This window comes from Bacillus rossius, chromosome 5 (assembly GCF_032445375.1).
Source record: "Bacillus rossius redtenbacheri isolate Brsri chromosome 5, Brsri_v3, whole genome shotgun sequence".
Lineage (NCBI taxonomy): Eukaryota > Metazoa > Arthropoda > Insecta > Phasmatodea > Bacillidae > Bacillus > Bacillus rossius.
This window is the reverse complement of record NC_086333.1, coordinates 20,291,367-20,306,288: the sequence shown is the minus strand read 5'-3', so window position 1 is coordinate 20,306,288 and position 14,922 is coordinate 20,291,367. Positions and strand designations below refer to the sequence as shown.

Here is a 14,922-nt window from a genome sequence, read left to right as displayed (position 1 = left end):
CTTTTTTCTGAAATTTCAATTTTTAAAATTTGTAAATGTAAAAAGAAATGTTTTGGATTTTTCATAAAAATTCAAAGTAATATTTATCTAGTGGTACCTCATATAGAATAAAGTTAATGTTTTTGTTCTATATTATTTATTAAAATTGTTTAGGTCAGATGTAAAATACGTATTTTTAAAGAACAATATATTTTGCTATAGAATATTATATTACATTACAATACACGTGGCAATGTGTATTTTTAGAATGGCTGATAAATGTATTTCGAAGAGTTTTAAGAACGTACAATCTTATCAGCTTCGTTACGTGTGATGAGGCTTTATCTTAGAAACTCAGAGTAAGAAATTCTTAAAGTAGGCCTGACACTAGCCGAATGCAGGTGTAATGTGTATCATCTGCGCTTAAATATTAAAATTGGTAAGTAAATATCAAAAATATTTAAATAAAGTGGATTTAGTGTTTAGTCATATTATTTATTTTAAATTATTTGCTACGTAACTTAAAAGATTATTGTTAACGTAGTGTTTTGCACATTTCAGTTACAATTTACAATAGGTAAGTAAGATGATGGTTGGCACCACAGGCACCTCATCTGTTAAGCCAGTCCTAAGATTCCAATTTATATACTACTAGGGTAATTGTAAAAAAATTCCAAACTGTTTTTAACTGTTGGTTCTCTACAAACGGATATGATCTTAAGGAAAATCACACAGCTGATCTAGATTAGTAAACCAATAAATTTATATCACAATAAGCTTTTTCACAAAAGAAAAATTGGTTGTCTGTAAAGTCGGTTTACGGACGATAGTTTAACGTGACGTCATAACAAAACATTGATAAAATGATTGCATACTTTATAAATAAAATTGAATCATTTTTATTTTAATAATAAAATATTAAATACTTGAAATGATACAAACAATCAGATTTTTTAAATGCAAAAATAATTGACCTTTATTGCCGAAATTGTTGTTGTAATAAGTAATGAAAACCACATTAACTTTTCACTTCACTTTATGAACAGTCGACGAAACAGTTCACTTGTAGATGTAAGTTGTGTGCTGCCGCTGTCTTTCTTCTCCTCGGACGCATAGACCAATCGAGTGGAAGAGAGATAGATGCGACGCAAGCGTACAATGAGCGTAAAGGGACACAGCATAACGGAACAATGTGCGTAACGGGACACTTGCGTGCAGCCGGCGTTCATCGATTTTTTAGACGTTGTCACGTCAAAATGAATAAAAATTGCATCAAATTTCTTTCCGTCAATTACTGCCCAAATAGTCAACTTGCCTTTGAACCAAACTATTAGTAAATTTATTTTTTATCGTATTCTTATGACACCAAACATCAAGCCTTAATTGCACGGTTACTAAAAACACACTGCGATGTAAAAATGTTATTGCTAAAAACATATATTTTTCACTATATTGATGTAAGAAGTCATCCAGTTAAAATTTATTTATCACTACAGGTAATTTAACTTAGTTAAGATATGTTTCTTTTAATTGCACTAAATTATAATTGCTATAATACTCTACATTTCATACATCTTGAGGCGAAAACTTTCGTGTTCTTTAAATTTCATCAAAAATTCAGGGACAATAATCTTCTTAAAAAGTTAAATTTAATTTTTTTTTTTTTGCTTTTCAAATTAAATCTCTAGGGAACATGCGGCTCAAAATGGAGCTGGTTACTTGCTTTAATGTCGATCGCGGCAAACGTCCATCTACGTTCCTTCGTCCACATTAGCTCTTTACACTAAAGCTCGTTCGTAGCTGCTGCCTCGCCCACGTGTCGTATGCCTCTATTTGACTGATATTTCTCACACGGGCTTTTCAATGACTCTAAACACGACCCTGTGATTAAGAGTTCCCGCTTGCTTTGGCCTGACTGCCGTCACACGTCCTGCATGCCAAGATGTTATCAGCTCTAATCGCTGGTGCCAGGACGACGTGCTTCTCTCGAACTCCTCACAACCATCAGTCGTCATCTCTACTCGCTGATGCCCCATGAACTCACGTCTCTCGTCTTCCTCGCAGCCATCCGTCATCATTTTTCTTGCTAGCGCCTGGCAGACTCTCTATTTTGTCTTCTTCGCCACCATCAAACGTAAGGCTCCCTCGATGGCGCGCGTTTCATATGCTGCTCTCGTCCTTCCCTCCAACATCATTCGCCTTTTCTACTCGCTGGCGCCCAATACACTGATCTGCACGTCCTCCACACCAATATTAGTCGTCCATTCGTCAAACATGCACCTGTGCGAATCGCTACATTCTATCCTCCTCTCAAACATTATTCTTCAGCTCTTCTCGCTAATACCTGCTCTACATGGCCCTCACCTATTCATCGCACTATTCACGTTTCCCTCGCCATCATCAGTAATCATTTCTTCTCGCTGGCAACCGGTCGACTCACTACTTACGTCTTCTTCGCTACTGAAAATCGTCAGTTCTGCAGCTGATACCTGGTCGACATATTCCTTTCTTCCTCCTCCCTACCACCAGTTATCCACTCTTCTCACTGGGACCCGGTTGATTCGCTCCTCTAGTCTCTCTCACCACCATCAGTCGTCAGCTTTTCTCGCTGGCGCCTGGTCGACTCGTTCCTCTTGTACTCCTTGCCTACATTAGTCGTCAGCTCTTACAGCTGGTGCTCTGTCAACTCGCTCTTCTTGTCGCTCTATCCGACATCAGTCATCAGCTCTTCAAACTGGTGCCGGGTCGACTTCCACCACTCGTTCTCCTTACCGCCACTAATTGTCATGTCATTTGCTAGCGACCAGTCGACACAATCCTCTCTTCCTCTTCTCTGGTAATCAGTTTTCAGCTCTTTCCGCTGCACACCCGGTAGACTCGCACCTGTCGTCCCTCTCACCAACATCAGTCGCGAGCTCTTCGCGAAGGCACTCAGTCGACACACTATTCACGTTTTCCTCGCCATCATCAGTAATAAGCTCTTCTCGCTGGCACCCGGTCAACCCGCTACTTACGTCCTCCTCGCACCCATCAGTCGTCAACTCTTCTCGCTGGCGCCCGTTTGACTTGCTCCTCTAATCCTCCATTTTATCTGGGTTTCTCTTCCGGCATTCTGAATTGCTACTCTCTGTTTTGTTTCTTTGCCCTGCTGTTTGTTAGTCTGCTTATTCTCTTCTCTGATGTTTACCCTTGCTCCCACGAGTTTTCCTGAGTCATGGCTCAGTCTGTAACACACCGCGGGGTAGCTGTGCTCTGATGGCACCGACATTCGAGACCCTAATTCGTTGTAAGCAGTGCGAAACAAATATATAATAATTTTTTACTTAGTTAGGTTTTAGCTCTTAAGTAACTAATGTATTTTTAAAATCAGTTTTCATGTCTGAGTTTTGAGTGTTTAATTTTAATTTAGTTAAAAACATTTCAATTTCCTGTAGAATTATGACTTTTTGTGAAAATATCCGTATTGTAAAGTATTTTTTTTTTAGGACTTCCTATGTACTCACTATCCGTTGAAAATTATTATTTATTGTTTTTATAATAATTCGTATATTTTCAGGTAACTTCAACATTTCTGACAAGACCTTCTATCACAACCATTATGCCAAAAAATGATATCAACCAATCTTCTATTAAACCCAATGATGGTGGAAATTTCATGCCAGGTAAATGTACAAGTTTAGTATTTATAGGGAAATTTAAGCTTGCTTAAGTAAATATTTAAGTCGAAAATTTTAATATGATACACTAATGCATGTTTAAACATATATGAAATAACATGTTTAATAAATGTCACATAACATAAATAGGTAGAATAACTGTTTTGTTTCTATTTTCGTTCGTGTTACAGATCATTTAAGCTTCAATGGTAGCTAAGTTTAAAAATCCCTATTGTTTAGGCTTGAAAAAATTCTACGTAATTGTATGCCACCTCTTAATCTATTAATAGTATGCAAATTTAAGTCTCTCAGATATTATTTTGAAATTATTTCATTTGTTTGATATATGTACGACATTAAAATAAAACGAAAACGATTCAATATGCCAAATACAAAGAATTTAGATAACAAATTGCAAATATTTTTTATGGATATACTTGTGAACTCACTTGAGTTTTTTTTTCTCTCCTCCCGCAAAAACACCCCACCAGCAACTTCTATAAGGTCTACTCCATGACTGACCAATGCAGCCTGGTGCATTCTACACACATTCCTTACTGTCGAAAGTGACCCGCCTCTGTTATGTCTTCTTCGGTTGTTAGGTAGAACACACGTAACTATGAGTAGAGTGAAATAATGAAAAATTAGATGCATTTATTTTTAAACTGAATATTTGGCTTACCCCCAATTATTGGCTGCAAAATTTTATTTGTATTGGCTACAATATACTTCACTATTTTTGACAGTATTCTTAAATGATTTAAAATATTTTAACGAAACAATTATGCACAATTTCAATAAATTTTAAATTTTAAAATAAAAATATACTTACTTATAAATTTATGCATAATGTTTTTGCAAAGATTATTATAAGTAGAATAAAATTATTAAAAAAATGTTTAGAAATTATGGAAAAGCAAATAAATTGTATACTTGGCCCAAAGTGTGTTATTTTCACTACCAAAACAGATTCCTAAAACGCAGCGGTATCTGTTTAGTGTTATTTGAAACAACAGCATTTTTCAAATTATTAATACCATGTTTGTAAAACATTCCTTTACGAGGTAAAATTTACCGTTTAGTATGTATTTTTTTGTTAAGCGAAAGCACTTTATAACATAAATACGCTCATCACTGACTAACTGTCTGTCTCACTCTGTAACCAGTGGCGTAGCCAGGATTTGTGTATGGGGGGTGTTAAAAAGCATTTCCCCCCCCCCCCCCGTATTAAAGCGGTGGGTCCGGTGGTCCTCCCCCGGGAACATTTGGATTTTAAGGTGTAAAATATGGCTATTTTAACAGTTTTCGGTAGTTAAATTTATAAATATTGTAATGGTTTTAATTTTATTAATTTTAATATGAAATTTGTTTGAGTGATAAATAAGAAATTAATTAAAGATTTGTTGCTGAGGGGGGGGGGGGGATTTGAACCCCTAATCCCCCCCCCCCCCCCACCTGGCTAGCCCCTGTCTGTAACGCTCTTTGCTAACCTGTTACTCCTAGCAGTGGCGAATATAGTTTATAATTTTGGGTGGGCCTAATATGACCGAGCTTACAATCATTTATGCTTGCTTTTTTTTAATCAACATCATTTAATGATTATGTAAGTTTACAATGGGTTTTGAGGAAAGTTTTAGGACTAAACAATATATTTATTATTTCTATTTATTTATGTTTTCGGTTATTTTTATAACAGAACTGCATTTATTTTTTTATTATATAATAACACGTTGTTTTGAAAAACGTGCGTATTTAACATTTAATTGTATTCACGTTTGTAATAATTTCCCTGTTCCCTTTACTTTTTTCTTTTTTACTTAATGTGTTACCTTTTCTGTAAAGATTTTTTTCCCTCTTGTCCCAACAACCCAACAAAAGTAAATTTTGAACAATGGATAAGAATGTTGGTTTATTATTTTTGAGCTATAAAAAGGGTGAAATGATGTAAATACATTTTAAAAATTCGCTGCTTGGCTAAGACTAGCCGGAGAAAACTGCGGTGGACGAGTCAGGAAAAAAAAAATAAAAAAGGGGACGAGTGAACTACACCGAAGAAGCATGGGTCCGGTCGTACACTAGGCCGAAGAAGTTTTTAATAACTGGGCATATAAGTTTTGATAAAAACAATAAATTTAGGAAATAATCAAATTTTTATTATTATTAGAAATAATGCTGCCGAAATGGCGCATTATCGGCACACAATAGCGGGTAAAAATTAAACTTACATGGTGGTAGTGCCGTCTAGCAGACGAAAACAATATGCTGGATCCAAGATGGCATCCTCCATCAAATGAAAACAAGATGGCCACCATGACATCATACTGGCTGACGTAAAATCTACCTTGGAATTAGTTTTGGGAGAACAGTCTCTGCCAGTGACTTCCTTGGAAAAGGATCGATTGCCATTCTTAATCTAATCATCTCGCCAGCATCGAACCGGGGATTTAATGTAATTTATTTAAGATTTATTAATTTAATTTTATACATTTTTTTACGTTTTTCTGTTAACATTGTAAAATATTTACGGATTTTCAATATGACATACAATTTTTAAAATTCTTGTAGGTCGTTTAATTAAAGTTATATCATATAATTTTTTTTTATAAATATTTTAATTTTTTCCATTAAAAGCTAAGGAAAATTTCGGAATTAAAAATGGCAGCCATAACGAAAATTGCAAAAGTTAATACATACTTCAAAATGGCAGAAAGTTCTAGAAAACAAAATGGAGGATGTGACTTCAATTTCAAAATTGTGGAATATCAGACGGCGGATCCAAGATTACCGACCGGGTCATGGTCAAGGTCATCCAAGATAGCCGCCGTGAAGTCGCAATCCAAGAGGGCGGAAAATAATTCTCAATCCTCAACCAGGTTACAGTTTTCGGAGCCCTTTTCATATACAACTAACAGCATCCTATTTTGACGAGGGCGATAGTTTTAGAATATTTCAGTGCTCAAATAGAGTGCCGTGGCTGAGTTTGCCACGTTTTGATTGCGTATATCTGTTTAATAATATAAGTGAATTCGTTGGCCTCCACTTGCAAATATGAATCTACCTGCAAATATTTTTTAATCTTCCAGCGCTAATGAGTGGATAAAGAATAGTGAATAATGTCATAATAATGTTGTGAAATCTATTAAATTGATAACCTTCATAACGAATCACAATGCAAATATGGTTGCTATCCTGGTGTATCCAGAACAAGGAACATAATTTAATCCCCAGAGACAATTAATATGCAATGTTTTTTTTATAAGAAGTTCTCCTTTAATTTTTTTCAAATATTTTTTTATATTTTCAATTTCATACATATATAAGAAATTATTTTTACTTGCACTATATTAAATGTATTTAATATTAAATAAATATTACTTGTTAATTTATTATTTTTTATATTAATCAATTTTGAACGTCTCCTTTGGAGTCTTACAATTAGCTATCATTAAATATTGGGAGATTATTATTAAAGTTCTTAAATATTTTTGACACCAGACATCAATTTTAAGTTATAGAATGTTTTTCAACATCTTACATATTTACAAAACGAATTGTAGTAGAATGATGTGTACAAAAATGTTTTTAATTTACTATAATCACCCAAAATATCCTAAAGGAAAAAATAATCATTCATTAGGCATACCGCAAACAATCAATGGAGAAGAAAGAGCCTGGGAACTAGGCTGGCGTCTCTATAAAATGTAACTGGGTAATTTACTGAGAAAAGTGACGCTTGGAATATTATTGCGTTGATAATTTTAGTTTAAATTTTTAACTTCGGAACTGCTCGCCTGAATATTATTTATACATAGAGATTTATAATTTTATTCGCAGCGTTTACTAACGACTATTTGTCGCTAAAAAGATCAAATTTTGACTATACAGTTTATTATATACCAAAAGCAGATTCCATCGGGGTCATGTGCTATTGCTTAAAAGTACCACCACCAACACACGCACAAATATAAAAAATGGAGTCTGCTGCTGGTAGGTACATTACAACGCAACAGTCACGGACAATATTAAAACATTTCATACAGTATTTCATGGATATTCGTTAAACGATTTAATTTGAAAATGTTTATAAATGAACGCAACAGCTTATCACTTCAGAAAATAACATCTTTTAAACGGCTGAGTGAGTAATCACTGGAAGGCAAGAAGAATTTTTACACATATTAATTGTTTTATAACGCAAAGGAGACGCCATTAATATTTTTTAAAACTTATATTTTTTGTTTTATTTAATTTTATTACTAAAAATATTTTTAAACAATAATATTAACATCTCTCTTATTAAAAAAGAAACAAGTAAACTAGCTAAAAATTATAAATATTTTGTACAATAAATAATACCTATTTTGTGTTTTTTTCTAATTAATAAGTACATCATTCTTATGTTAATATTGTTAGATAGGTATTATTATCTTCATTCCTTTACTAAAGTAGCAAAAGTTGTCGGAGCTGTCGCAATATAGCGAAAAATGTTGGTAAATGACATAAAATACAAAATATCGCTTGGTCCCTGCACTGGGAGTTAAGAATTTTATATAATCCTTCTCGACAGTTATGTGTCACCATACAAGATAACGTACGCACACCGCTTATCTATTTTCTATAAATAAAAATGACATCTAAACACACACACAACTAAAAGCATGTGTTTGAGCAAAGAAACTTACTAATATCTCTACTGCAGAACATTCTACAATTGTAAAATACAAATAATTAAATAATGTTCGAAATGTTTTTGTCATGAATGCACTTTTTATGAAACTATTTAAAAAAGCCTGCACGATTATTTTTAAATACCTTTTAATCATTTATAACTATGAAAGGAAATAAAAATATCCATTTAAACAAACAAATAGAGTTTGGCAGAAACATTAACGAAATTTTTTTAACTCGGATATGTTCCATCCCCCCCCCCCCCTCTTAAACATATAACTATGTCGTTAGCGTTTCGTTAGCTAAAACAATAAAACATTTTTAAAAAACTTTAAAATATATCCAAAATTATGCGTAAAGAAAAGATAAAAAATATACGTTGGCCAATATACATAAATATAAAAATTGTATGTTTTGGCAATAATTTTGTTATAGAAATACTTTATTGTTTTGCAGCGTACTGGGTTCGAACTCCACCCAAAACGCCCCAACTTTACCACTCGAGATAAGAGCAAAAGAAATACTCAATTTGAATTAAGACGTGCATTATGTTATGCACAACAGAGTGAGAGACTAATAGTGTACTAAGTAACGAATAACAGGAGATTTTGCCCATTACAACATTAGACGCTTTTACTGGAGTCTATTATAATATTTAAATCGATTACAATCACGATTACACGATACATAGATGTCAATCAATACAATATAATAATATAAAAATATGTTATTTAACAGGTACAACTAGGTTATCTCAAACTAAATGAGCGCTATAAGTCTGTTTACATCAGATAGACTAGTTGTCAATTTAAATAAGGTGATTACACGCAATGCATAGTAACAGTAATAGAGAAGCGTGTTGCCGAGTATACACTCAGCCAAAAGTAATAGATTATATTTCAGTGACATAGACACAAAATTAGTCTACAATAATCATACTTATAAAAAAACTTTACACATGTCCCTAGTAATATACGTAGTGATACTATAATATGCGAGCATCCCACTTACGGCTATTTAACATGAGGCTAAATCAAACAAGACATATATTAGGTCCAACATTTTTGGGACTCTAAAATACGACGTCGTAAATCGAAGCCGTAAGTACATATCTTAAGGTATCATTCAGAAGTTCTACTTTAAGTACGTAACAATCGTAAATTACATGCCCCCAGGCAAACGTAAGTAGTGCGTCAGAAAAAAAAAACATTACGTGTCACACGTGTCACAGAAAGAATCGGCCAAACGCCTAACATCGAATTTACGTGTGTTGGGCTCAACATAGCACCTATGCTCGTAACCTACATCAAGGCAATGGCCTGTCCTGAGTTATGCAAAATGGGGAAATTCAACGAGCACAAAACAAAATGTATAGCTCCATAACGGAAGGAATTTAGGTTCACAAAGTATACGCATTTCAGTGAACGAAATCAGTACAACCACGCGAACGTGGCCCGGTTAAACTAGTCATGGCAGACTAGGAACACAAGAGCTACAGTTAAGGGGCGATCACACTATCAACCCAACAAAATCGTTAACGCACCGAACCAAATTTTTACAAGGTGGCGTCCGAATCAGAAAATTTAAAATAAGACAAGAATTTAACCAGAAATTTCACATAGTAGACAGAGCCACCGTCTGTCGCAAAGAAGTTAGATTATAAACCAAAAGTCGCCATGCTCACCGGATACCACGCCGCTCCTACGTCTAACAAACTGAAATGACTACATAGAAAAGTACGCAAAGTTGACTATCAGAAGATTTTAAATATTAATACTCCCACCGAGAGACAGCTCTCCGGGGCTTAAATGCACCCGGGTCGCCGCGCAAGCGCAGAGCTGATGAGGGAGGGAAGCTAGAAAGGGGTGGGAGGGCGGCGGGAGGCGGAGAGTGGAACGATAGAGGGGTAGGATGGTAGAGGCCGAGAAGGTCACTTCAGTTTTCTAAATTTTAAAGCATTACAAACAAAGTTCTACCCCGAATTAATTAACTAACTGAAGTTTTCGGTATCACCCTGGCTGACATTTTAAAGGTTTTTGTTTTGATTTTGTAAGACAATTTTTCAAAATATCATTAATTAGAGCAAAAATTATGCTTCAGCTGGTATTAAATTGGAATTGAGGAAGTTATTTTTAAACTTATTATCTTCATGTTACCAGAAACAAAAGGGGTAGGTTTTAAAAATTAGAAGATAAAATTATTTTATTTATTTTATTTTAAATTTTAAATTTATGTAAATAAAATTTCATCAAGAAGAAAATATTTTCCTCTAAGGGATAGAAAAAAAGGTTTGGGTAGTTTTATGAAATTTTATGTATTCCGTAAACTTCTGTATTAATAAATATGGTGGTCAGGAACACAAATTCATAATAGCAATATTTTTTATAAAACAAGAAAGAACACATATAAAAAATAGTAATTATAAGTTGTTGTGAATCTTGACTGGCCAAATTAAGATAATTAAGAAAATAATGTTGTACCGAGCAAAGAACATATTGGTAATAAAACATAAAAGTTAATATCAGTTGAATCTCAGAGTCAGAGATGATGTCTCTAGGTGTCGAGAACTACGAAGTGGCACTCGTTTCCATTATGCTCTAAGCCCACACGTATATTTTGAGAAGTAATCAGTTAAACCTCGTTCTACTAAAAGAATGCAAATATAAGGATTGTACTTGATTAAATATATTTATTTGTCATTCATTATACACTTGAAAAGTTAAAAGCAAAATTATTTTTTAATAATTATTAATTTCAAAGTTATATCTACAATTATATGGATGTAAATAAGCAGGTACATAAAGGCAAAGTGTGAAGTTAATTTAAATAAAATAAAAAAAAAACAGCTGAACAAATTTTATTACGGTGTAAATTTGCTATGTAGCCTATATACACGAGCATTTAATCATATTCCATTTGAGAAATGAAGTTATCATTGACCTACACAAAATTAGTGCAAAACAAGAAGTCAAAATTAGGTGCAGTTATACCAAATAGAAATAATTCAATGTTAAATTTCAATGTAAATATTAAGTTAGAAACACAAGCTAATCCAACCCCGAAAAATAGGGCCAAAAGCTCCTTTTTCCCAGGTCCCAAGTCTGTTTTGGAATCAGAAACGGTGCTTCTGGCACATGCAAAAGGTCTTAACACCTGACCCTCCCAGCGTCCCTGACCAAAGAGAGGACACTCACCTGTAACGCAAACCGCTTACCAAAACCAGGGAGAGTAATAATTTTTAACGAAGTCCACAATCGCTTAAAGAGAACTAAGTGTTTATAACCAAAGATAATTTGGACGAAATTTTTACAGAACACAATAAAGGACACACAGATTGCGATACCATTTTCCACGAACAGTTAGTAACATCCCAGAACACACGGGGAGATTTTCACATTTTTAATATTTTTGGGGCGTGGAATATTGGAAATTACAGCAATATTTTTTTTGGTTCATGAGCAACTGGCCTTGTAAAATAAGAAAACCTGGGAACTTAACAAGGTTCTTACTCAGGGTTAACTTATTAGAACCTACAGTGAGTCCTGTACATCTCAACCAAGTGGAAACATCTCGGAGATGAATCAAATGATCCTCGAATATTTTACTGTACTCGATGTAATTAAACAAGTACAAATATTTAAGGTTTCTAAGCATTTTATCTAATATTCAGCATAACACCTGTCAAAATTTACTCCCATTGGAATATGATTAGATTGGAGCTGACCTCAGGTGGTGTATAAGGCCATGATCTTATGACACTGGGCACTGATTTTAGATCAAAAACGGAAAAATATTTACCTTTGCCCAGATACTGTAGAGCACTTTTAAGGGTGGGCAATAAAATCTTTCATGTACAATTTTATGATTTAAGGGATAAAACTATTAGCCAGCCTAAATTCAGACAATCCTTTTTTAGAAACTAAACGTTGTGCATGCTATAGTTCGAAACGAACGGTGAAATCGCACCTTTGTGTAACAAGTTATTGACATTTACTTTCAAAGCTTAGGTGGAGAACCCTTAAAATAATTTTTAGTTTAACTAGAGTATCAAACTTCAAATAAAATGGCTATGGCATCAAAATCGCAGTTTTCCAAATGTTTAGTCACGACTTCGAGAAAATAACAGGTCTTAGTGTGCTCTTCCTCGATGTCCTCTACCCAACCACTAGAAATCACGTGGATTACATGCTCATGGGTAGGACCAATTGCAGCAGGCATAGAAAAACCAAAATGCATTTCATGCTTGTAAAGTTCGAGTAAATAGAAATTTTACAAAAAAAAAATCAGGCTCCATTATCATGCTAAACAAGAGCTGCGGTAAACAACAAAATTTTAATTTTCAGAAAACCTGTCACTTTTCATGTGCAAGACCAAAATCGTGGATGAATTCCCCTCAAGCCACACACATTCTCATTTCGGGAACTTGCAGTCGGCTATTCCTTGAATAGAGAAACCTATCCATAAAGAACACAAAATGTTTTTCGTTCATCAGCAGGCAAGGAGTCCCTGTGTCAACCAGAGCAGGAAGGTAAATACCATATATGAAGACATTTAAAAAATATAAAAAAAATGGTGGGCTTCCGAATATTTCGATTACAGCAGCCATCCCGCAAAGTAGTCAAATTTGGTTTCCCTGGCAAGTGCCCCAGTAGTGGCCAGGTTTTTTTACAATGGAAAAATATACACTTGAAAATGCTGACATTCACCGATAGTTTGTTTGTAACGGCAATAATTGGTGCAACTAGACCGTGACTTTGAAAAGGCTGGAGCGCTGAGAGCCCCACTCAACAAGAGGCGTTAATTACCGCAGGCACGAGCGCTGTTACTCTGGCTTGGGCGCATGAGCGAGTTGATACGATACACAAGGCAATACGAGTTGGTCAACCAATTATCATGCTCACTCAATATAAGGATACATTAGAGCATTTTGCTCTTTCACCACGGAGTGCCTGGCCTGTTCCACATCAGGCGGACAAACATATTTCTAATATGTGTGAGAAGCTACGAAATAGTTCTCATTTGCCTCACTCCATGAGCAAAGAGCATCAAAACACACTGTCTGTGCCCGTATAGCATTACACTGAATAACCACCGGCGAGTAGTTGTCCAGGATAATGCTCACTGGCTCAGCCCCTTGCAAACCCAGTTCCTGCACATCTGCTTAGAAAGAAATGGAGTTAATTAACTCCAGCAATGGTTCATTCGGGTGCTAAAAGCGGAATACGAATTCCCACTTACAGCATTACATAACTACTGATGGACAAGCGAACTCGAGTACTCGCAGTTTAAATTCTGCCAAGGTGAGTTAATGCGCAATTTGGCATATGCCTTGCCACACTTGCTTAACAAGAACTTCCAAATCTCAGCCTCAAAAAAATAATTCAATTATTGCAAATTGTGAAGCCTCGATTAAGAAAGAGAGCACCAGTTTTTGTTCGTTGTTGTCCATTTGGAGCAACAAATTAAATTTAGCAAACAACATTTTCCTTTAAAACAACTACCACTACCAAAATAACAAACAGTGGGTCTCGCGAAAAGGCTGGTTTGTCCTGACTGGTCATTACTCGCAGCCTGCATAATGCTGACTAGGAGCTGAACAAAGCAGGTTCTGAATTGCACAACAGTATCAGAAGCCTTGTATCACAGCTCATATTTATCAATATATTCTCTAACTTGCTCCTATGGAGCTTGTACACTCACACGATCGATGCCGGCTACATTGTCATGGTGCATATATAACAGAAAAAAACAAACTCCAAATTATGTCCCTCTCCATAGCAGAGTTACACAGAAGTTTTATAACCTGGGATGTACTTACTCTAAGTATGCTTTAAACATAAGCATACATTTATGAAAGTATGCATATAAACTATTTCTAGCTCAATGATGCAAAGGTAAGGAGTTTTTATGTTGAACTCTGTTTTTTGAAAATCATTATTAACCTGGGAAGTTAAAGGAAATATGTAACAATTTATTGGTATCACAGAGAGTTCTAAAATTGTTCAATTGTAAATCATCAGTTGCATATCCACGAAGCGACTTGTTTCTGTTAATGGATATAAAAAATTCAAATGATTAAAATTCATAACTATGAGAATTTGCAATATACATCTCCACGGAATAAAAACAAGTTAATAAATTAAATTTATCATTGACCATCACAAAATTAGAAGTAAACAAGAAGTCAAGAGAATGTGCAGTTACACTAAATAAAAATATTACAAGGTTAAATATAAAAAAAGGTTTTAAATAACAGCATTAAGAAAACCAGTTAATATTGTGCTACTGGCCACACAGGGATAATTAAACTCAGTTGGGGAACATTATGATTAAATACAAATTCATCTTATATTCCATTTGCAAATTTACAAGGTCAATTGACCTAAATGAAGTTATAAAGTGACAAATCTTTTGCGAGAACTGTGGAAAGTCATTAAAGCACAAAAAAAAGTGCTCACAGGCAAAAAATCTAACTTGGGCAGAGACAGCCAAAAAAAAAACATGACGAGCTTCAAGTTAAAGTAACTCTATGTTAAGGCCATGGTCACCTCACACCATAGCAAAAACATTAAAGATACAGTTAGCCTATGACTCACCTCTTATGCTTCCCTGGAGCACT

The 14,922-nt window shown here is 34.6% G+C and overlaps 1 protein-coding gene across 1 annotated transcript in view; it reads left to right on the top strand.

Moving 5' to 3' along the window:
* Positions 1–351: 351 nt before the first annotated feature.
* LOC134532340 (uncharacterized) overlaps positions 352–14,922 on the top strand; it is a 32,469-nt gene continuing 17,898 nt past the window's right edge. Inside the window, exons 1-2 of the mRNA XM_063368765.1 lie at positions 352–418; positions 3,536–3,641. Coding sequence (XP_063224835.1) covers positions 3,578–3,641 — 64 coding nt within the window. The 5' untranslated portion in view covers positions 352–418; positions 3,536–3,577. The remainder of the gene's footprint in view (positions 419–3,535; positions 3,642–14,922) is intronic.